At 53.8% G+C, this 22,625-nt stretch overlaps 1 protein-coding gene across 1 annotated transcript in view; it reads right to left on the bottom strand.

Moving 5' to 3' along the window:
* Window positions 1-21,666: 21,666 nt before the first annotated feature.
* Window positions 21,667-22,625, bottom strand: part of LOC144946265 (metabotropic glutamate receptor 2-like) — a 92,567-nt gene continuing 91,608 nt past the window's right edge. Inside the window, 1 exon segment of the mRNA XM_078875158.1 lies at window positions 21,667-22,443. Coding sequence (XP_078731284.1) covers window positions 22,367-22,443 — 77 coding nt within the window. The 3' untranslated portion in view covers window positions 21,667-22,366.

Raw genomic sequence — 22,625 nt, 5'->3', positions numbered from 1 at the left:
CTTCCGAGTACGGTCACCAGACACCGGTACAACTCGTAACCCCTATTCTTCTTATAACACACTGTACTTGACTCGTGTAGACCCTCCGCCTCTGTCTACACTCTTCACTCGTCTCGTGTAGACTCCAGGCTTATGGCTACACACACCTCACTCGTCTCGTGTAGACTCGTCTCGTGTAGACCCTATGCCTCTGGCTATACACACATCACTCGTCTCTTGTAGACTCTTCTCGTGTAGACCCTATGCCTCTGGCTACACACACATCACTCGTCTCTTGTAGACTCTTCTCGTGTAGACTCGTCTCGTGTAGACCCTATGCCTCTGGCTACACACACATCACTCGTCTCGTGTAGACTCTAGGCCCTGGCTACACACTCTGCATGCTGACACTGCATGCTCACCCTACACTCCGCCTCTGGGTTACACAGAGTCCCGGTCCTTACAGGACAGCGGGACTAGGTACCGCAGGGCCCTATCTCTTCCTCCCGTCTTCAGTCTTCGCTGGTTACACTCTCCCCGTGCGTCTGTGCGCATCACCTTATATAGTCCCTCCTCCCGGGAGACGGAGCGGATGCGGACCTCGATGCGAGCATCGCTTCTTAGTGAACCAATCACAACGCGCTATCTCTACGATCCTCTTTTCCCCAACGCGTGTTTCCACTCACCAACCAATCACGCCGCGCTGCCACCCGATCACTCCCACACCAGCGCGTCACCGGCACCCAGCCAATCAGCACCACACAACCCACGATCCCGCGCTGACCCCTGATCCCTCACCGTCAGCGCGCGTCACCACACACACATCCAATCACGACGCGCTGGCACCTGATCGCTACCCCAGCGCGTATCACCACTACATCTGTATTCCATATTGCTAAGACAATATATATTACATTATCAAACATTTATTTACGTATCATTTAACACGTTTATTCGACTAAACGTAAATTCTTCAAACGTAAGCACTGCTTTTTTGTGAGTTTAGTTTGTTGTCCTTCCCCTGCACCTCCGATTAGCATGGTCGGCTATGTACAGTGCAAAAGAAGTTCAACAAACCACTTAAAATGTGTTTTTATCAGATCAGGTCCCACTGATGGCTCAACGAAGTGGCTTATCATCATCACGCGGCAATTTATAGCAGCCACATACTCGAAAGGCGTAATGTTGCGTCAAAATGAGGAGGGAAAAAGCAGAGGACCCGGAGAAAAATCCATGCGACCACATAAACTCCAAATATACATCAAGCGTCAGGGCCGGGATCGAACCCATCCCTCTCTCTGGTCTATCACGTGACCTGCTGCCAGTCAGGGCTGCTGTAGCTGCAGATCCCCTTCCCTGCCAGCAACCAGCGCTATGCTGTTAAGTCAATCACTACACTCATTGATTCTCACAAACATTACATGTGTCACAGCTTTTGCTGCTTTGGCAAAGTTGCACGACCGGTGTCATCGTAATGAATAATACATTAATAGCTCAGTGGTCTTCGCCTGGTAGGTGTGGGGTGGCTTTAGTGTTGTATGTGTGTGTGTCCGTGTGTCTTGTACTTTGCACTACTGTCGTGTTTTGTATTGTTTGTTGTTGTAACATTCATACCCCGTGTCGCTGCTGGAAATTTGTGAAAAAGAGCTTCATAGCTCATCGGATTCCTTCTCCAGTATAAATAAATCTTAATCCGATTCTGTAATTTAAAGAAAAAATCACGATACATTTTCCATGGCCATCGCTCATCTGCCACTTCAACGTGGAACGGAGGGCCTTGAACTCGGGTGGACAACACACACGAGGGCCTGAGGCAATGAGTTGCCTCCCGGTTAGTCCGGCCCTTGGGGTGGCTGGGATTGCCAGGCAACGTGATGGGCCCGCAAGCCCGTGGCATATATACCGCTAAACCAGAGGCGAATCATCGTACGCTGGGCTCGCAAAGACAAGGCGGTACAGCAAGAGGACCGATCTTCACTCTATTCTATCTGTACAGGGATAGAGCGCTGTTCCCTCGCTCAAGGCATGAGGGGTTCCTCGGGGCGCTCCGGTTTCCGACTCCCAAACGTGAATAATAACAAACAAAAAACATTATGATTAATAATCCACACAACTCATTATGAATTATAATAATTAACACGACGAATTATGAATAATAATACACACAACTCATTCTATTTTTCGGTCTTTCGGTAATAACAAAAAACTACGACGTTTCGATCGCAACACCAGCAATCGTCATCAGGAGAAAAAAGAGTGGGAAAGCTGCTGAAGCAGGCTGTTTTTGAAGGTTTGAAATGGGCGTAGCCCAAGGGTCATGCACGAAGTGGGCTGGGCTAGTGATGTTAAAGTGAGAAATTTGCAAGTCAATGTAAGTGTAGGGCTGTTACAGAGAGCCCGTTATGCATGGCAGCCTATGGTAAACAAGCACAGTGGGCGGGGCTACGTCAGTGCACGGGCAGGTGCCCTCTACGACGTCCGCGCTTCGGACGTTACGATCCCCCGGGGCCCCACCCCTCAGGGAGGTGGTTGTATAAAAGGGGAATGTATCGGGGGGCTCGGGAGTGATGTTTAGCTAAAGAAGAGGAGGCGGAAGACGTCTGAGATAGAGCCCTGGACTCCCCCTGGTACGCCGTCCTTATCAGGACCGCGCAGGCTCGAGCCAGTGGCGTGGTACCAGAGCCAGAGCCAGTGCTGGTCTGGACTCTGGGTACCGGGCCCGACTGACCAGTGTCGGGCCAAGATAGCCTCCCCTAGCCCATTAGTGGAGGACTCAGAGGCAGGCTAAGGTTAGCCTAGAGGTGTGTCCTCAGATAGACGGGTGAGGGGGCCGATACCCCCTCAATTGTGTATGTCACAAAGTTGGTATTCAAATAAACAAGTGTGCCTCCAACTCCGGTGTCAACGAGTCATAAGCATTACTACATCTGGCGTCAGAAGTGAAACAAAGTACGAACATGGATACACGCCGGACGACTCGAGTCGGAGTACCAGGAGCAGAGGACACCGCTGCAGTTGGAGAGCCCGAGACGGCTGAAGATGCCATCGAGCAGCCGGGGCTGGGTGCATCCACGCCACAGCAGCTGGAGGAAGGGGAGCCGTCGACGGAGGGGCTGAGGCAGGCGCACGCGAAGCTGGCCGAGCTGCTGTACGCCGCAGCCGCCATGCTCGATAACATCACACGGCTGGGGGCTGCGGGACCGCCACGAGGCGACAGCAGCCAACGACCACAGCGCCTTCCCGCCATTTCAACGAAGCAACATTTTGAAACTCCCGCCATCGCCGCAGCTGCTGTTGAGGGCGTGGCCGCTCTAAGCATCGCGTCCAACGGCGGGAGTACAGTACCTGCCGCGTCACCACGGGTGCGACCGGCGATGCCATCGCTGCTTCGGGCCGACGCTGAGTCGAGTGAGGGAGACGAGGGAGCGCGATCGTCCTCTGCAGCCGCTGCCTTACATCAGCGACTGCCGCCGCTCAAAGAATTTGTGGGCGAGGAGGGCGACTGGGGCGGCTTCCAGCGGCGCTTCCTCGCTCACCAGGAGATGGCACAGTGGACAGACGCCGAGGCTCTCCGAGCACTGCCAGCACTCCTCGACAGCGACGCCCTCGCCACACTAACATCGGCAACGAAGGAGAGGCGTTCCACGCTGCGGAAGGCGATGCAAGTGCTGTCCGCTGTGTATGGGCCACCATCGGACTGTCGTCAACTCTTTTACGATCGCCAGCGGGGGACGAAGGAGTCGCCCCTGGCGTACCATACAAGCCTCCTGGCGCTGGCAAAGGAAGCCTTTCCACGAATGGACGACGAGGGGATCGACGCCATGGTGACAGAAAAGATACTTTTGCTGGCGGACGACTTAGACATCGTCATTGTCGCACAGGACGATGCAGAAATGTGCTCCCTCCAAGCGGCCCGTCTCCTCCACGCAAACCTGTCCTCTCAACGACGGAAGGCCAGCAAGGCGGCGAGCGGGCGCGCCGTCGCTGCGGCCACCCTCCCGGCGGAAGAGGTTTGCGCCATCAACCATCGACGGCAGCACGGAGCGGGAGCGCGGGGGGACCGGGCCGGTTCAAGCCATCTACAACGTCCATCGTCGCCACCAGCGCTTCCACGCTGCTACAACTGCGGCATCCGGGGCCACGTCGCCTCGGGGTGCCGCTCTCCTCGGCAGCGCGGGACGACACCTCAACGGGACGCCGGCCCTCGTCACAAGCTCCACCATCATAATCCGGCGAGTCGCGGCACCCCTCACGTTTGGCCCACGCACACGCCCGTCGCACACTTAAACACCGCAGCGAAGGGGGGGCCAATATCGCGTACCATGGCACCAACACGCACCGCTCTGGGTACTCACATTGAACCCAGCCAGTGGTCCGTGTTGGCCCATCGGGTTGTAGCCGCGTCGTCGGGGTCGTCGGCCGTTGTGGGTCACATCGATGGGGTGGAGGTTCGCATCTTGGTCGATACAGGAGCATCGGCGACCATTATTTCGGAGTTGATTTATAACATTCTCCCTGCCCAGAGCCGTCCTTTGATGCCTGTTAATGTGCCATTCTTTGCTGCTAACGGGGGTTCACTTGGCATCATCGGACAAATTCGAGCCCAAATTTGTGTCGGGGATATTAAATTATCTGGGCCGATTTTTGTTTCCTCCTCGCTGGCGGTTCCGTGCCTGCTGGGGACGGATTTCCTGGCCAAAATGCCGATTAGGATATTAATCGACCAGGGATGCATTGAGCTCCCATCGGGCCGACGCATGGCGTTTTTGCCATCCCCCGCTACGAGCCGGACGGCGTTCGCGACGGTGCCGGCGTTCGTAGATAGAACGGTGCGCGTTCCTCCGGGGGCGCAAATGTTAATTCCTTTGAGACTTCGGCGGCCCTTCGCTAAGGGCATTGGGGCTCAAGGGGTTTTGCTGGGACCGTCTAGGGCCGGGGTCAGTGGACCTAATTTACTCCCGGCCCAGACCATAGTGAGAGGGGATGGAGAACCCTTCATCGCGGTCCTCAATGTGGGCTCGCAGACGGTGGTGGTCCCACAGGGGACCGTGCTTGCTCACGCAACGCCGGTGCCCTGTGAGGAACCCGTCGCGAGTCATGTCGGCGCTGCCCCTGCACCGCGACCACATTCAGACAGCGATGAAGGGTGGCTCGAGGCGCTTTGCGCGGGATCGACGGACCTGTCAAATTTAGAGCGCCAACGTCTTAAGACACTACTGAGGGAATTTTCCGACGTTTTCAGTCGGGATAAATACGATTTGGGCTGCACTCATCTGCTGCGTCACCATATTGATACGGGTGACAGCGCGCCAATACGCCAAAATCCTTTTCGGTTGAGTCCCGCCGAAAAGGACCATGTCAAATCGGCTGTTGATGACATGCTAGCCGCCGACATAATTTCTCCCTCCAACAGCCCTTGGGGAGCGCCGATCGTCCTGGTTAAGAAGCAGGACGGTTCGTTGCGGTTTTGCGTTGACTTTCGGCGCCTTAATAAAATTACGGTTGCCGACGCATACCCGCTCCCACGGATGGACGAATCGCTTGACGCCTTGGCGGGAGCGCGATTCTTCTCCACATTGGACTTACTTTCGGGATTCTGGCAGCTTCTTCTGGACGATGATTCAAAGCCTAAAACTGCTTTCCGTACTCCGCACGGCCTGTTTCAATTCAACCGGTTGCCGATGGGCTTACACTCAGCGCCGGCAACTTTCCAGCGGTTGATGGAATTGGTTTTGGCTGGATTGCAATGGGAGTCGTGCCTGATTTATTTGGATGACGTCATTGTCTTTGGCAAAACTTTTGAGGAATATCTCCAGAGGTTGCGGGCGGTTTTCCTAAAGATGCGGGCTGCTAATTTGAAATTTAAGCCCCAAAAATGCCATTTGTTACGCGAGTCGGTGCGTTATTTGGGGCACATCGTGGGGCGCTCAGGTATTTCTACCGATCCTGCCAAAACGCAGTGTGTAAGTTCCTGGCCGACTCCCACCTCAGTGGGAGAGGTTAGGAGTTTTATTTGGTTTGCGTCGTATTATAGACGCTTCGTCGCTAATTTTGCGACTATCGCCAAACCCCTACATGCTTTAACATCTAAAGGGGTTCGGTTTTGCTGGGGTCAGGAGGAGGAGGCTGCTTTTTGCTCCCTTCGGGATGCTTTGGTAAACGCTCCTCCCCTGATTTACCCTGATTTTTCAAAACCGTTCTTGCTCGACACCGATGCGAGCAACACGGGTATTGGGGGCGTGCTCTCCCAGGTGGTTGACGGCGTGGAACATGTGGTTGCGTACGGCAGTCGGGTGTTGTCTCCAGCGGAGCAACGGTATTGTGTCACCCGTAGGGAACTGTTGGCAATTGTCCATTTCGTCCAACAGTATCGCCCATATCTGTACGGTCGGCATTTCACCGTCCGCACAGATCATGCGGCACTGCAGTACGCCCTGAGGGTTCAACAGCCATCGGGACAATTGTCCCGATGGTTGGAGGTCCTCCAGGATTACGATTTCCAAACCACATACCGTAAGGGCGTTCGCCACACCAACGCGGACGCTCTGTCACGCTTGCCAACCACCTCCGAGTGTGCATGCCTCCTGGGGTCTGGACGTTGCAGGCCTCCAGGGGACACATCGGTACCTGTCTTGGCGGCCGCCAACGACGACGATGCAATGGTTCCTAATTCGATCGAACAACAGGGCAAAGATTCCCTGTTGGGGTTGCCCGTCATTGAATGGGGGCGCCTCCAGATGGAGGATGTCTCCCTCCTCGGGTGGCGACGTCGCGTTGGCGGTGCGGCGGGGGGAAAAAGAGGTGGTTCCGACGCATGGGAAATGTGCCAAGGTCTGCTAATGCATTGGGACGGGAAGTCACGTCGACATCGGCTGGTTGTCCCTACTGGGTTGCGGGGTAGGGTGGTATGGGCCGCTCATGAGCGCCTCCTACACCTGGGGACCCAAAAGACTCTCGCCTTGCTGCAACTTGATTTTTACTGGCCTGGCATGACGAGGGATGTGGGGGATTTGTTGGGATCGTGCCCTCAATGTGCACAACGCAAACCGCCGGCACGGGAGTCTAACCCGCCCTTGCAATCGATCAAAGTATCCAGGATAAACGAGCTGGTCGCTCTGGACATTTTGGGACCATTCCCCGCCACCCTCAGAGGGAATAGATATTTGTTGACGGGTGTCGAGTATTTTACACGCTGGCCTATGGCCTGGCCTTTGGCCAACCAGTCGGCAGCAGCCATCGTGGAGGCCTTTGTTCAGGGTTATGTCCTGGACAAAGGTGCTCCGGAGAGGCTGCTGACCGACCAGGGCAGAAATTTTTCCGGTAAACTACTCAGACAAGTCTGCGATCTCCTGGGCACAAAGAAAATTCGGACCTCCCCATATCACCCACAAACTGACGGGATGGTCGAACGTTTGCATCGCACCATCTCGTCCATGTTATCACAACAAGTTTCGGACTCGCAAACGGATTGGGACCTACAAATTCAGGGGGTCTTGGCGGCGTACCGGATGGCACCCCATGCGGCTACGGGGTTTTCTCCCTTTTACCTCATGTACGGCCGAGAACCAGACCCGCCTGTTCGTGCCCAGTTGCGGATCCCCGTGCCGCAGGGAAAAACTAATCTGGCTGACCACGTTAAATTTAATCTGGACAAATTGACCGAGGCACGGGATGCTGCAATGCAAAACTCTGACCTCCGTCAGAAGGCAAATGAGCGCCTCAGATTGAGTCGAGCGCACATGCTGCAGTGGAAGCCGGGGGACAAGGCATGGTTGCACTGCCCCCAGGTGCCACTGGCAACCTCCTCTAAACTTGTGCGGCCGTGGCGGGGCCCTGTGGAAGTGGTGGAGGTGTTACGTCCGCAGTGCGTGCGCATCAAGTGGGGGAAGCGGCGATGGTTCGTGCACCCCTCCAGATTAAAACCCTTCGCTGCGGTACACAACCCCACTTCACACGCGCGTGGCCAAACATGTGGGGGGTCGGCCGACTTGCTGGGTCCGTCTCCGTCTCTCTCACCTAATGCCTTGCCGGCTGTGCCACCTTCAGGAGCATCAGGAGTGACGGGCTCACGCCCGATCACCCCTCCTGCGGATGCCGAGGGTCACGCGGAGTCAGAGGAATGCTCACCTCAAGACGGACAGTCGCCACCTGATGGTCCGCCACGCGGGGTTACCCCGTGTGAGGGGCCCGCTGCAAGGACGCGCGCTAAAATGCGCAAACTGTTGTGAGGCCGGAAAATGTGTACATAGCTGTTGTGTTTATTGGGTGTTGTGTGGATGGTGTGTTTCCCGCTCCTCGGATGTACATATGTTGGGTTCACCGTTTGTTGTGTGTGCGGGGTGGGTTCCCTGCTGGTTGTATATAAGCTGTTTTTTTACGGAATTCGTATTTATTCGGGGGGGTGCGACGGGTTGTTTCTCATCTTGTTGTTGTGTCTTGTTCTGGTTCCTGTTATGGTTCAAAAATAGTGAGGCACACGTCAGGGGGTGAAGGCACCTTTATTGTCAAATTTTTGTATGTTGGCAGCCGGGACGGCTGCATGCTATGTGGGGGGGAGTGATGTAGGGCTGTTACAGAGAGCCCGTTATGCATGGCAGCCTATGGTAAACAAGCACAGTGGGCGGGGCTACGTCAGTGCACGGGCAGGTGCCCTCTACGACGTCCGCGCTTCGGACGTTACGATCCCCCGGGGCCCCACCCCTCAGGGAGGTGGTTGTATAAAAGGGGAATGTATCGGGGGGCTCGGGAGTGATGTTTAGCTAAAGAAGAGGAGGCGGAAGACGTCTGAGATAGAGCCCTGGACTCCCCCTGGTACGCCGTCCTTATCAGGACCGCGCAGGCTCGAGCCAGTGGCGTGGTACCAGAGCCAGAGCCAGTGCTGGTCTGGACTCTGGGTACCGGGCCCGACTGACCAGTGTCGGGCCAAGATAGCCTCCCCTAGCCCATTAGTGGAGGACTCAGAGGCAGGCTAAGGTTAGCCTAGAGGTGTGTCCTCAGATAGACGGGTGAGGGGGCCGATACCCCCTCAATTGTGTATGTCACAAAGTTGGTATTCAAATAAACAAGTGTGCCTCCAACTCCGGTGTCAACGAGTCATAAGCATTACTACATAAGTTTGGAGAGCTACCTCCACAACGACGGCGCAGAGGTGGCCATTGTATTGTGAGAGATTGGCAAGTCAATGTAAGATCGCAGAGCCACCATTGAGCCATCTGGTCTCTTTTCAATTAAAACATCCAAGAATGGTAACTTGCCGTCCTTTTCCACCTCCATGGTGAATTTGATGGCTGGGTGTATGGAATTGATGTGGTTGAGGAATTGGTAGAGCTGGTCGGCCATGTGGCCAGATGACGAACGTGTCATCTACGTACCTCTTCCACAAGGACGGACCAAGAGTGGATGCCTGGATGGCATCTGTCTCAAAATTTTCCATGAAAACATTGGCTACAACTGGAGATAATGGAGAACCCATTGGGGTACCTTCAACTTGTTAGTAGAATGTTCCATCCCAGGTGAAGTAAGTGTTGGTGAGGCAGTGTCTCGCCAGAGCCGGTACATCAGCATTCAGTCCTTGTTGGACCAAATCTTCAATGATTGCAATGGTGTCAAGCACAGGAACGTTGGTAAACAAAGAGACCACATCGAAACTAACGAGCAAATCACCTGGAGACAGTGAGATGTCCTTAATTAACGATACCAAGTGATCTGAGTTGAGTACAGCTAAGGTGGTCTTACCAGTGAATGATTGTAAGGCGTTAGACAGAAACCGGCCAGCTTGTAGGTGGGTGAGTCAATGATGGAGACGATTGGACGAAGGGGTGTCCGCTCTTTTTGGATTTTTGGTAAGCCATACAGTCTGGTGGTCTAGCAGGAGAGGGTTTTAAGGAAAACCGTTTGGTTGGTTCGATCAAAGATGTCGAATCAGTGATGATATTGTTGGTTTTCGTAACGAGGCGGTTGGTGGGATCTCTTCATTTTGGTATAGCTACCATCATTAAGTAGGTCCTGAATTTTGTTATTGTGTGTGGTTTTGTCCATGATGACTGTGGCATTGCCCTTGTCGGCTGAGAAGATGACAATGTCATCTCTATTTTTCAATTGAGAAAGCTCAAGGCGCTCATCCTTGCTGATGTTGCTAATAGGTGTCTTAGCGTTTTTGAGGATTGCAGCGATTTCCGATCTTGCCAACGTCTGCAGTGATGTATCCCAAACCCTCAAGGGCCACGTAGACCTGGGCAATGATACCATCAACTGGGATGTGTTTAGGGGTGACTGCGAAATTCAACCCTTTGGCTAGGACCGATTTTAGGCTGTCTGAATTTGACTGTTACTCTGATTGATAACAATCTTGTCAACGTCTAACTTTTTGATGTGTGGATCTGGCTTCTTCTTGCAAAGGAGGCTGAACTTGGAAATCAAGTTTTCTTTACATTTCGCTGACATTGAGGCGGCTGAAGAGGCTGCCATGTTATCTACATGTTCCTAATCAGATGTAGACATTTTTTCCGTCAATGTTAAGTGTGATTTCAGGAGAGTCTTGTCTAAATTGTCTCGTTCAAATCGGAGCAACCTTACTTTACCGAAAGACCCAAGAATATGAATTCCTGCAGTTATGAAAGCTTTAAGTCAAGATACAACTCATTATGAATAATAAACACCACAAATTATGAATAATGATAAACACAACTCATTATGAATAATAGTGATAAACATAACTCATGAATAATGATAATAATGACAAACACAACTTGTGAATAAAAAGTGATAACACAACTCATCTTAAATAATACTAAGCAACATAACTCGGCATCAATCAGCTGAGAACATCTTAGAAATAAAGACCGCATTGTAGCAGTGGCATCATCATCAGCAACAGCAGTAGCAGGACCCTCCTGATCATGACTCACACGACTTAGCATGACCCTTCTGGATAAGTATTACTACTAACAACCTACTCGTCGAGTTTCCTGACTGGCTGCTGGCTGGACTCCTCTCCACCCCACCGAAGCTAGCTGGGTAGCTGGCTACGTGGCATTTTTGCGAGTAACAAATAAGCGTAGATATGAATTGACACAGCACCAGAAGTGAGAAAACCTTTAATAACAATATAAATAGTCGATGAAAGCGACGCCAAAAAGGTGGAAGTAATGAATACAATTTGTGCTCAGATTGTCATTAATATTGATCTATATTTAATCAATACCATACGTATGTACTTTATACAAACAAGAAACACACTCGCGGTACACACATTGTCACAGGCACAGGAGCGAGAATAGGAAATGTCTCGAGTCTGTGTTGGAACGGTGGGGGGCGGCAGGGAGTCGACAGCGCGGATGTCTGGAAATTGCAGAGGGCAGGCACAGCAGAGGAGAATGAGTGACAGCCCCACCGAGTGAGATGAGAGGGGAGTGAGATGAGAGGGGAATGGAGTGAGATGAGAGGGGAGTGGAGTAAAATGAGAGGGGAATGGAGTGAGATGAGATGAGAGGGGAGTGGAGTGAGATGAGAGGGGAGTGAGATGAGAGGCGAGTGGAGTGAGATGAGAGGAGAGTGGAGTGAGATGAGAGGGGGTGGAGTGAGATGAGAGGGGAGTGGAGTGAGATGAGAGGGGAATGGAGTGAGATGAGAGGGGAGTGGAGTGAGATGAGATGGGAGGGGAGTGGAGTGAGATGAGAGGGGAGTGAGATGAGAGGGGAGTGGAGTGAGATGAGAGGGGGTGGAGTGAGATGAGAGGGGAGTGGAGTGAGATAAAAGTTCACTCTGATCTTGACTCGATACACAATTTAAATCGATAAATTAACAACAACAATAACAAAATCCGTCACAATGTCATTAATCCGGTAGAATGTTTACCCTTTCTCTACCATGCACTCACGCGTGTGTGTCGTGTTGTTGGTTGTTGTAGCGTTCTGACCCCGTGCCCCGACTGGACATCCGTGAAAAACGATCTCCACAGCGTATCGGATTCCTCCTCCTCCGGTGTAAATACAGATTCATTAGGCAGTCAGAGGGCCGCGCGTTCGTTGCGATGGGGCGAACTTCGTTTAAGTGTGAGCAGAGCCGACGCGCCCAATTGGGACTCGACCGCTCACTTGTAATGCGGAGGGCGGCCTGCGGTGCCAATTAAAGCGGAAGGCCAATTACGCACCAACCGAGACCCACAGCGGCCGCGAGCGGCATAGGTGAGAGAGAGAGAGGGAGAGAGAGGGGGAGAGAGAGAGAGAGAGAGCAACGCGAGATGTTGACTACCTCGTCTGGTGTCCAGGAGGTCGTGAGTTCCAGCCCGACCCTGACGCCTGCTGCTGTATATTTAGAGTCTGCGTGGCTCTCTCTCTCTCTTCCCGTGGTCGCGTAGATTTTTCTCCAGTTCCCGCGGTTTTCCCTCTCCACATTTAGAAACAACACCACGCGTTTACAGTATTTGACTGTGACACATTTCCAAGTGGGGATGATAAGCCACATGGTTGAGCTATCATTTGTGATCGACAGGTCGCTTCTGAAATAGAGCTGCACAGCTCAGTGTGGTCTTACCAGGTAAATAAAAAAAATGTTTAGTTTAGGAGGTTGGACTTCTTTCGCGCCGTACGTAGCCAACCGTTGCTAATCCCGCGGTGTGGAACATCGCTCTTGAGAACACTCCAGTGCGCCTTACTGCTTCCCATGCACGCGGTGTGCACGTTCAGCGCTCCTAGCCCGGCAGTGGAAATTCCACGTTTCTATGGCAGGGGTCAGTGTGAGCCAGATAGCTCGTGTTTCGAGAGCAATGCATTGTGGGTGTATTGTCACACGTCGAGGTGCGTGAGAGAGAGGGCGAGAGAGGAAGAGAGAGAGACGTGGCCACGTATCTGGGGTCGACCTTCCATCATCATCATCAGTGGATAGATCACTGATGATGATGACGATGCAAAGTGATTGGGCATGGGCAGAGGGGATGCCACGGCGGTGGGATGTTCTCTTTCTCGCCTGGTATGCAGGAGGTCGGGGGTTCGATCCCACTCCACTCCCCTCCACGCGTTTAGGGGATTTCGCTGCTCATATTTCCACACGATGATAAGCCACTTCGTTGGGCTATCATTCGTGATGGCCAGGCCAGGGCTGCTGAATAGAGCTACATAGCTCAGTGGGCCCTACCTGGTATATGTTTTGCTATGTATAGAAATAATCTCGGGTGCAGGGCAGGCGCTGCGGGTGACGTGGGCAGACCACAGGCAGGACGAGAGATGGCGATGGAGTTTGGGAGGCCTTCGTCACCCAGCAGGAGATAGATCTCGGCTAAGGTTGATGGTGAGAATGGTGATTACAACCTGTCCATATGTGAACTCACCCCAACCTCCCTGTCCAACCCCCTGGGGGTGGGGGGTCCGGTCAATCGCGGTGACGGGAGCGGAGGGAGCGAGGGAGGGGAGGGAGGGAGAGGAGCGAGCGAGCGAGGGAGAAGAGGGAGGGGAGCGAGGGAGGGGAGGGAGAGAGGGAGAGGAGCGAGGGAGGGTTAAAGAGGATTGGGGTAGCGCAGGGGTCAGAACACCGCTAAACCCGAGCCCAGGGGTCGGCAACCAAAATAACAAGCAGAGACTTTTTTATTTATTTATAGAAATTCGGTAAAACCGTCAGTCCGCAGTGCACGGCGTGGTGAGCACGAGAGCGGCGGGTCCTTCGCCACGTGACCAAGCGGCAGTCCTTGAAGAGCCGCATGCGGCCCGCTCCGTGCCAGATCGGCTGCCCCATCCCCCCCGAGCGCCCTTCCACTCTAAGCCCCTGCCCTACCCTGCCCCTCCATGCTCTGCCCCTTCCTGCCCTGCCCCGCGACGTCTGCTGTCGCGTACTGGGCAGCTAACGTCATAGCCCGGGCTGTAGCGGCTTTCCACCAGCCGCCGGCCGCCCTAGTTAATTCCTCTCTGGTTAATACCACCCTGGTTAATCCCGCGGTGGCTTTGTGATTCACCACAACACTTAAAACGCACCGTTGGCATATTTATTTTGCGACTAATCTGCTCTACGACGACGCCGGTGATTATTCTGCGTGGTGCATTCACTGTATGTGTGATAGACTTCTTTCACACCGTACGTAGCCAACCGTGCGAATCGGAGAGATTTGTGTCCGGGTATGGCCTGTGCCTCTAACAGGGAGACGGTGCTTGCCTCTAAACATCTTGGCAGTTCACCAGCATTGGCTGTGAACCACATTGGTTGCGAGGCGCCGCGGTGGCGAGATGTTAACTCCCTCGCCTGGTCTACAGGAGGTCGTGGGTTCGCTCTTGACCCTGACGATGCCTGAGTGAGATGTTAACTCCCTCGCCTGGTCTGCAGGAGGCCGTGGGTTCGATCCTGACCCTGACGATGCCTGAGTGAGTCTGTGAGATGTTTACTACCTCGCCTGGTGTACAGGAGGCCGTGGGTTCAATCCTGACCCTGACGATGCCTGAGTGAGTCTGTGAGATGTTAACTCCCTCGCCTGGTGTACAGGAGGTCGTGGGTTCAATCCTGACCCTGACGATGCCTGAGTGAGTCTGTGAGATGTTTACTACCTTGCCTGGTATACATGGGGGTCGTGGTCGCATGGATTTTTCTCCGGGTCCTCCGTTTTTTTCCGTCCACGTTTAGAATCAATATCACGTGTTTAGAGTATTTGGCTGCTATACATTTCCACACAATGGTAAACCACTTCGTTGAGCTATAATTTGTGGCCAGGTCGCTTTTGCAATAGAGCTACATCGATTAGTGGGGGATTACCTGGTAAAATATTAATAGTTTCACAGTAAAAACTAGAGAAGGCTGACTGCTGATGAGACGCTGAATGTCGAAACACGTGCATAGTTTTGCTTGCACTGAATCGATGTTTGCTGAACGTATGAACTCGTGGATGGAACCCGTGTGGATGATGGGATGTCTAAAACATATATTACGTGGAGGAGACATATGGAGGCGTTTTCCGGGTCAACATAGATCGTTGGTATAACGTTGGGATAACGTTGGTATGTGGTTAAAATCGTCGGGCCAACGTTGTACCAACGTCCCTTTTTCTGAGCAGCTACCCAGTAATGCAAAGTGTTGAGTGAGCAAGCTAGTGAGGCAAACAAGCAACGTTGGGTAAACGTTTGCAAGTGTTTTGGAGGCGTTGGACCTACGTTGTCCTAACGTTGGCTTAACGTTGGCTCAACGTTCCGTGTCTACTGGGTAGCTAAACATGCGACGTTGGCACGTGGTTGGAAACGTTGGTCAAACGTTGGCTCAACGTCGGGCCATGGTTCCACGTTTGAGCGGGTGCCCTGCTCAAGGGACATGCGTGGATACCTGGCGGCTGTGCTCAAGATCCAGCAGGTCACGTAGGTCACGCAGGTCAAGCGAGACAAGCAGGTCACGCAGGTCACGCAGGTCACGCAGGTCAGGCAGGTCACGCAGGTCAAGCAGGTCAAGCAGGTCCAGGAGGTCAGGCAGGTCACGCAGGTCAAGCAGGTCACGCAGGTCAAGCGAGACAAGCAGGTCAGGCAGGTCAAGCAGGTCACGCAGGTCAAGCGAGACACGCAGGTCACGTAGGTCAAGCAGATCACGCAGGTCCAGCAGGTCACGTAGGTCAAGCAGGTCACGCAGGTCCAGTAGGTCAAGCAGGTCAAGCAGGTCACGCAGGTCAAGCAGGTCACGCAGGTCAAGTAGGCCAGGCAGGTCACGTAGGTCAAGTAGGTCACGCAGGTCAAGTAGGTCAAGTAGGTCAGGCAGGTCACGCAGGTCAAGCAGGTCCAAGAGGTCAAACAGGTCAAGCAGGTCACGCAGGTCATGCAGGTCAGGCAGGTCAGGCAGGTCACGCAGGTCAGGCAGGTCACGCAGGTGAAGCAGGACAAGCAGGTCACGCAGGTCAGGCAGGTCACGCAGGTCAGGCAGGACAAGCAGGTCAAGCAGGTCACGCAGGTCACGCAGGTCAAGCAGGACAAGCAGGTCCAGGAGGTCACGCAGGTCACGCAGGTCAAGCAGGTCAAGCAGGTCCAGCAGCAGTGCCCTCATTATGTAAATGAGAGTGACGAGATGTACATGTTGTTGTTGTTGTTTTTAATTAATTTCCGGTAGTTGTATTCTTTATTTTTGTACATCCAGCACCGTGACCTCATGCTCGTGACACCAACGCGACGCACGTACACACACCACGGGGGCACAAACGTGGCCCCGAAAAGCTTTTTTTCGTCATTTACTTCCTGGAACGAAACGTCGGACATCGCGCCGAACGCACATCGCGAGAGAGCCACACTGAGCGTGAGAGAGAGTGGGGACACAGAGAGAGAGAGACAGCGAGAGACAGCGCGAGAGAACTCAACACTGTTAGCAACTCGGAGCATTTGCCTCTACAAAGCTCAACTTATGGCTGGTTTCGAGTACCACTCGGAGTCTGCCGTTGCAAGACTCGACACTATTGACAGTCACGAGTGCAATGCCGGAGTTTGCCTATGCAGGAGAGCGTGAGAGAGAGCGTGAGAGAGTTAGAGAGCGAAGAAAGTAGCACGCATGTATTTTTTTGCACAATGGTAACACACGTAATACCTTTCATTTAAAAAGGGGGGGGGGGAGCACAAAGCAAAACAAAAAAACCCGAAATGATGAACGAAGCAAAGTGCCGACTTAACCGAGCATCTTCTTGTTTCCTCTGATCGTAAACAAGAGAGCGAGAGTGAGAGAGCGTGAGAGAGAGAGAGAGTGGAGGAGAAAGAGAGAGCGAGAGAGCCCCGGAACTTGCTTAGCGTCGATGTCCGCTCCGATCTCCCTCTCGCCGACACTGCGACTCGTTATAAAACATTTACAATCACTGTGCACGCGCACACGCGCACACACAGACAACTAAACCATTTGCACAGAAATCACAACACTCGCATCATCGACACACGTCCGCTTCTTGTGTCAACGCGTAGGGTGGTGTTATCATCATCATCATCATTTATGTGCTGATTACCTTGATTCAATACGTGGGAATATCTCCCAACTCACGACACCAAAGACAGAGATCCCCGTGTAAGCCTGAACAGACTGTTGGGGTAAGTGCTGTGATAGCGAGCAGCACCTATGAAGGCCGGCACGGCAAACGAGGCCTTGCACCACGCCGAGCCACCTTTGTCTCCCCGGTGGCGATGTTTTTTTTTTTACACACAGCGCATCAGGAATTCATTTGAGGCTCAGTCCCGGTTCGGATAAATCGTCACCGGTGTTTGGTGGCCGTGAGCGGGAATCGAACTCGGGTGGCAGCCGTGTTGGTCGTGCAGCGCACGCCAATCGCTACTACACGACCGCTCCCCACCAGCAGCAGCAGCAGCAGCGCCACCACCACCACACACAGGGCAGGGACGACTCACAAGAAACACTTACACCAGTGGCTCACAGGGGTGTGACGAAGAGGAGGAGGGGGGTCACAACGGGTCCATGATGGCCTAGAGCCAGCGCCGCTCATCATCCTAGATTGTTGATCCTGGGTGTCGCCACGCGGGTTGTTGATATTTTGTTGTTGACGTTGTTGTTGTTGATGATTCTGGCTGTTGACCCAGGAGAGCCTCACTGAATCCCGTGGCTCAATCTGTCTCTCAGGAGGGTCCTCCAGCGAAGTTGTCGCGAGCGAGGGGCCCCCACGCGGCGGCCGCTGGCACGGCGGGCGGCGGTTGGAGGCAGCAGCAACAGTGAGGGGTGGGTGGATGACACACGGATGCGCCCTTCTTACCCGTGGCCGGGCGTCGAGGAGGAGCCGTAGCGTTGTGTCGCCAGCAGAAGGCGGTTCACGTTCAGTAAAACTGCGGACTCCCACCTGTTCCTCCAGTGCGGGGATTGAGCGTTGCCCCCTCTCACGCATGGGTCATCTCCGGGTGCTCTGGTTTGCTCCCACGCGTAAATTGCCCGATAACACCACCATGTAGAGGGGACCGCAGAGCTTGGGGGGACAATTGTCAGTGGTTGCGGCTCCTCGTCACCGCGCGGCTGCTTCTGCTGCTGCCTTTCCGCTCCTTGTCTGTGGTCCCTCCTCTCCTGGTGCCTCGAAGCCTCCCCTTCCCTTCTCCCTTCCTCCGAGAGCGAGTGAGCGAGTATACCGCGCAGCGTTACCAGTTGACGTACATCTCCACTCCGTGTAATCCCAACTGAGAAATCTGCGTGGTGCAATTTCTCAAATATGGACTGCCAACGCCTGCACGCCTACTCCCGGCAAATCTTTATCTGCCACTGCATAATGCCGCAGGCAATAACGCACGACCCGCGAGCATTAACCAGGGCGGCCGCTGTAATCGAACCGGTGAACCTCTGCCGCGAGCGGAAAAACGCGAAAAACCCGCCAGGCCGGAGCCACAGCGAGTTGGAACAAAAAACAATTCCATCAAAACCTTAGCAGCACGTAAAAACGCAAACACATGACCCCCCCCCCCCCCACCGTATAGCCTCAGCAGGCCGTTGGGGCAAGTGCTGTTCGCGAGCAGCACCTATGAAGGCATGCACGACACACGAGGGGGAAGGGTGGCTATCACCACGCCCGGCCGAATTTCGTCTCCCTAAGTGGTGACGTTTACACATCGCACCAGGTACTCATTTGAGGCCGAGTCGACCTAGGGTAGGCCCATGACCGGTTCAGATAATCGTCCCCGGTGTTGGTGGCCGTGAACTCGAGTGGCTGGCTTTGGAGCGCTGTTCACTAAACGCTTACACTACCGCTCTCCAAAAACGTAAACACACGCACACACAAAGACAAAGATCCCCCGTATAGCCTCAAAATACTGTTTGGGCAAGTGCTGTTAGCGAGCACCTATGAAGGCCAGAATGGTACACTAGGGGGCGGCGGGTAGCCAATAACACGCCCGACCGCCTTTGTCTCCCCAGTCACTATGTTTTACACATCACACCAGGTACTCATTTGATAGCTGTGGCGACCTAGGGGAGACCCAGGACCGGTTCAGATAATCGTCACCGGTGTTGACCGTGAGCGGGAATAAAACGCTAGTCACTGGGTTAATAGTGCAGGGCGCTAACCGCTACACTACTACTCTCCACACACAAAGACAAAAATCTCCCGTATAGCCTTAACAGACTATTGGGGCAAGTGCTGTTAGCGAGCACCTATGATGACCGACACAGCACCCGAGGGGGTGGGTGGCCAGCACCACGCCCGACCGCCTTTGTCTCCCTAGTGGCGATGTTTGCACATTGCACCAGGTACTCGTTTGAGGCTGAGTCGACCTAGGGGAGGCCCAGTTCAAATAATCGTCACCGGTGTTGGCCGTGAGCGGAAAACGAAATCGCGTCACTGTGTTCGTTACACAGCGTAGCACTAACCGCGACTACACTACCGATCCCACACACACACACGCGCGCACACACCAACAAAGACAGTGGCTCCGATGAAGCCATTGTCAGATAATGAGCCAGCAACAGCTGTGACACGTGGGTTCGACTCCGGGTGCGATGGCCTCAGCCCGGCCGCCCAAGGACTGCGCAAGCGAACATCACTCGTCCCTGCGCTCGGATGAACTTCAGCCAGGTAGTTAACATCTCGGCACGGTGGCGAGATGTTAACTACCTCGCCTGGTGTACAGGAGGTGGTGGGATTGGTCCCGACCCTGACGCCTGCTGTATATTAGGAGTTTGCGGTGTATCTCTCTCTCTCTCTCCGTGGTCGCGTAGATTTTTCTCCGGCTCCTCGGGTTTTTCCCCTCCGCATTTAGAATCGAAGTCACCACGCGTTTAGAGTTATTTTGCTACTGCTACACATTTCCACGTGATGACGATGATGATAAGCCGCCACTTATCGTTGAGCTATCATATGTGATGGCAAGGGTGGCTTCTGAAAAAGAGCTACGTCGCAGCTCAGTGGTGGGGGACCTTACATCGTAAAATAAAAATAGCAAAAAAAGTTAAAACATTTTTTTAAATGGTACGACAAAAATAAAAATTGAAAGTTAAAAAACTATTTAAAAATTTTGGAATTTTTAAAAAGAAAAAGGAGAAAAATTGTGAAAAAAATTGTAAAAAATGAAAAAAAGTGTCAAAAATAGTTTGAAAAAGTTTAAAAAGTCGTAACAAAAAACCCAACCTCGCCCCGACAACTCACGCGGCAGGAGCCCCACTCAGCTCCCACAGCGTCCCCCGGTCACTTGGCAAACTGTGGGCGGCGACACCGGTGGCCATTCGACGGCGCCGGCTCTCGCGAGCGACGTCACGGGGGGGAGGGGCTTCTTGAGCGTCCGCGAGCAAGCGACGCGGCAGCAACGGCGCGGAGTGTTTCGCAGCGACTGCGACTCCGATGGCGTTCGCCCTCGTGAGAAGGCGAGATGTGGGTGATGCGGCGAGAGAGACACCCCCAATGAGGGGTGGGGGGGGGGAGTTGGGGAAGAGTTAACAACCTGAGCATCGAGGCCCACGTGAGGCTTCGGAACGATTGGATGCCACTGGGAGGAGATTCCACCGCAGGGCTTTTGAGTAAAATTTTATGGACAGAGCTTGACTAATACTACCTATACACTAACACTGCCTATAGACTAACACTGCCCATAGACTAACACTGCCCATAGACTAACACTGCCCACAGACTAACACTGCCCACAGACCAACACTGCCCACAGACCAACACTGCCCACAGACTAACACTGCCCCATAGACTAACACTGCCCACAGACTAACACTGCCCACAGACTAACACTGCCCACAGACTAACACTGCCCACAGACTAACACTGCCCATAGACTAACACTGCCCATAGACTAACACTTCCCATAGACTAACACTGCCCATAGACTAACACTGCCCACAGACTAACACTACCCACAGACTAACACTGCCCATAGACTAACACTGCCCATAGACTAACACTGCCCACAGACTAACACTGCCCACAGACTAACACTGCCCACAGACTAACATTGCCCACAGACCAACACTGCCCACAGACTAACACTGCCCACAGACTAACACTGCCCATAGACTAACACTGCCCATAGACTAACACTGCCCATAGACCAACACTGCCCATAGACCAACACTGCCCATAGACTAACACTGCCCATGGACTAACTGGCCATAAACCAACACTGCCAATAGACTAACACTGCCCATAGACTAACACTGCCCACAGACCAACACTGCCCACAGACCAACACTGCCCATAGACTAACACTGCCCACAGACTAACACTGCCCATAGACCAACACTGCCCATAGACTAACACTGCCCATAGACTGACACTGCCCATAGACTAACACTGCCCATAGACTAACACTGCCCACAGACTAACACTACCCATCGACTAACACTGCCCATGGACCAACACTGCCCATAGACTCCCCGAGTCGTTGAGTCAAAAATAAATACAAAAATCTGGAGAAATGTGAACGAGAGATGCGGAATGTTTGCGAATGTCATTTGTCGGATTCGTTCAAGTCGAGCGTGGTGCTGTGTGGTGGCCCCTGAGCCCGTGGTGGTGTAAATTCCACGTTTCTATGGCAGCGGACCGGGTCTACGCACTTGTGGGTCATCGATCACTCCGCCACTCCGAGCCTCAACCACACGCTCGCCGGGAGGAGCGAGGGTAGGAGGTGAGGGGGAGGGGCCAAGGGGGGGTGAGGGGCAGGGTCTGGCGAGCGGGGGATTGAGGGAGGGGCGGGGTGGGTTCCCCCATGTATGAATTCTCACCCCACCCCGAACCCCTTTCATAATCCCGGCACCTGAACCCCTCCTGCTCACCCTCCCAACCCACTCCCCACCACCAGCTGACCAGTTGACCCCACTGGAGTGGCCATGAGATAGTTGAATCCGCTGGAGTGGCGATAAGAAAGTTGACCCCGTTGGAGTTGCTTTGAGCAAGTTGACCCCGTTGGAGTGGTGATGAGAGAGTTGACCCCGCTGGAGTGGCCGTGAGATAGTTGACCCTGCTGGCCAGGCCGTGAGATAGTTGACCCCGCTGGAGTTGCTGTGAGAGAGTTGACCCCGCTGGAGTTGCTGTGAGAGAGTTGACCCCGCTGGAGTGGCCGTGAGATAGTTGACCCCGCTGGCCAGGCCGTGAGATAGTTGACCCCGCTGGCCAGGCCGTGGGATAGTTGACCCCGCTGGAGTTGCTGTGAGAGAGTTGACCCCGCTGGAGTTGCTGTGAGAGAGTTGACCCCGCTGGAGTGGCCGTGAGATAGTTGACCCCGCTGGCCAGGCCGTGAGATAGTTGACCCCGCTGGAGTTGCTGTGAGAGAGTTGACCCCGCTGGAGTTGCTGTGAGATAGTTGACACCGCTGGAGCGACCGTGAGAGAGTTGACTCCGCTGGCCAGGCTGTGAGAGAGTTGACCCCGCGGGCAGCGCCGTGAGAGAGTTGACCCCATTGGAGTGGTGATGAGAGAGTTGACCCCGCGGGCAGCGCCGTGAGAGGGCTCTCTCTCCCGATGAGCAGAGCGCTCACAGCGAGGAGGTGGTGGAGTCGATGACTTCGCGTCCGTTGCACAGAGCGGGGTCGTTTGGGACGAGCGCGGGAACTGGGGGAGCGGGGGGGGGGTTGAAGGGCGGAGTGAGATACAGAGGAAGAGAGAGGGGGGCACGGTCGTGATTGGTAATTCAAGTCGGGGGCGATGCTGAGATTATTTAACACGTTGTAGGCTTTCGCGATCAATATCATCCACAAGAGGTTTTTTGGGTGAGATTGCGTAAATATAAATGT

Source organism: Lampetra fluviatilis, chromosome 40 (genome assembly GCF_964198595.1).
Source record: "Lampetra fluviatilis chromosome 40, kcLamFluv1.1, whole genome shotgun sequence".
Taxonomy (NCBI): Eukaryota; Metazoa; Chordata; class Hyperoartia; order Petromyzontiformes; family Petromyzontidae; genus Lampetra; species Lampetra fluviatilis.
This window is presented reverse-complemented; position numbering and strand designations above follow the sequence as displayed.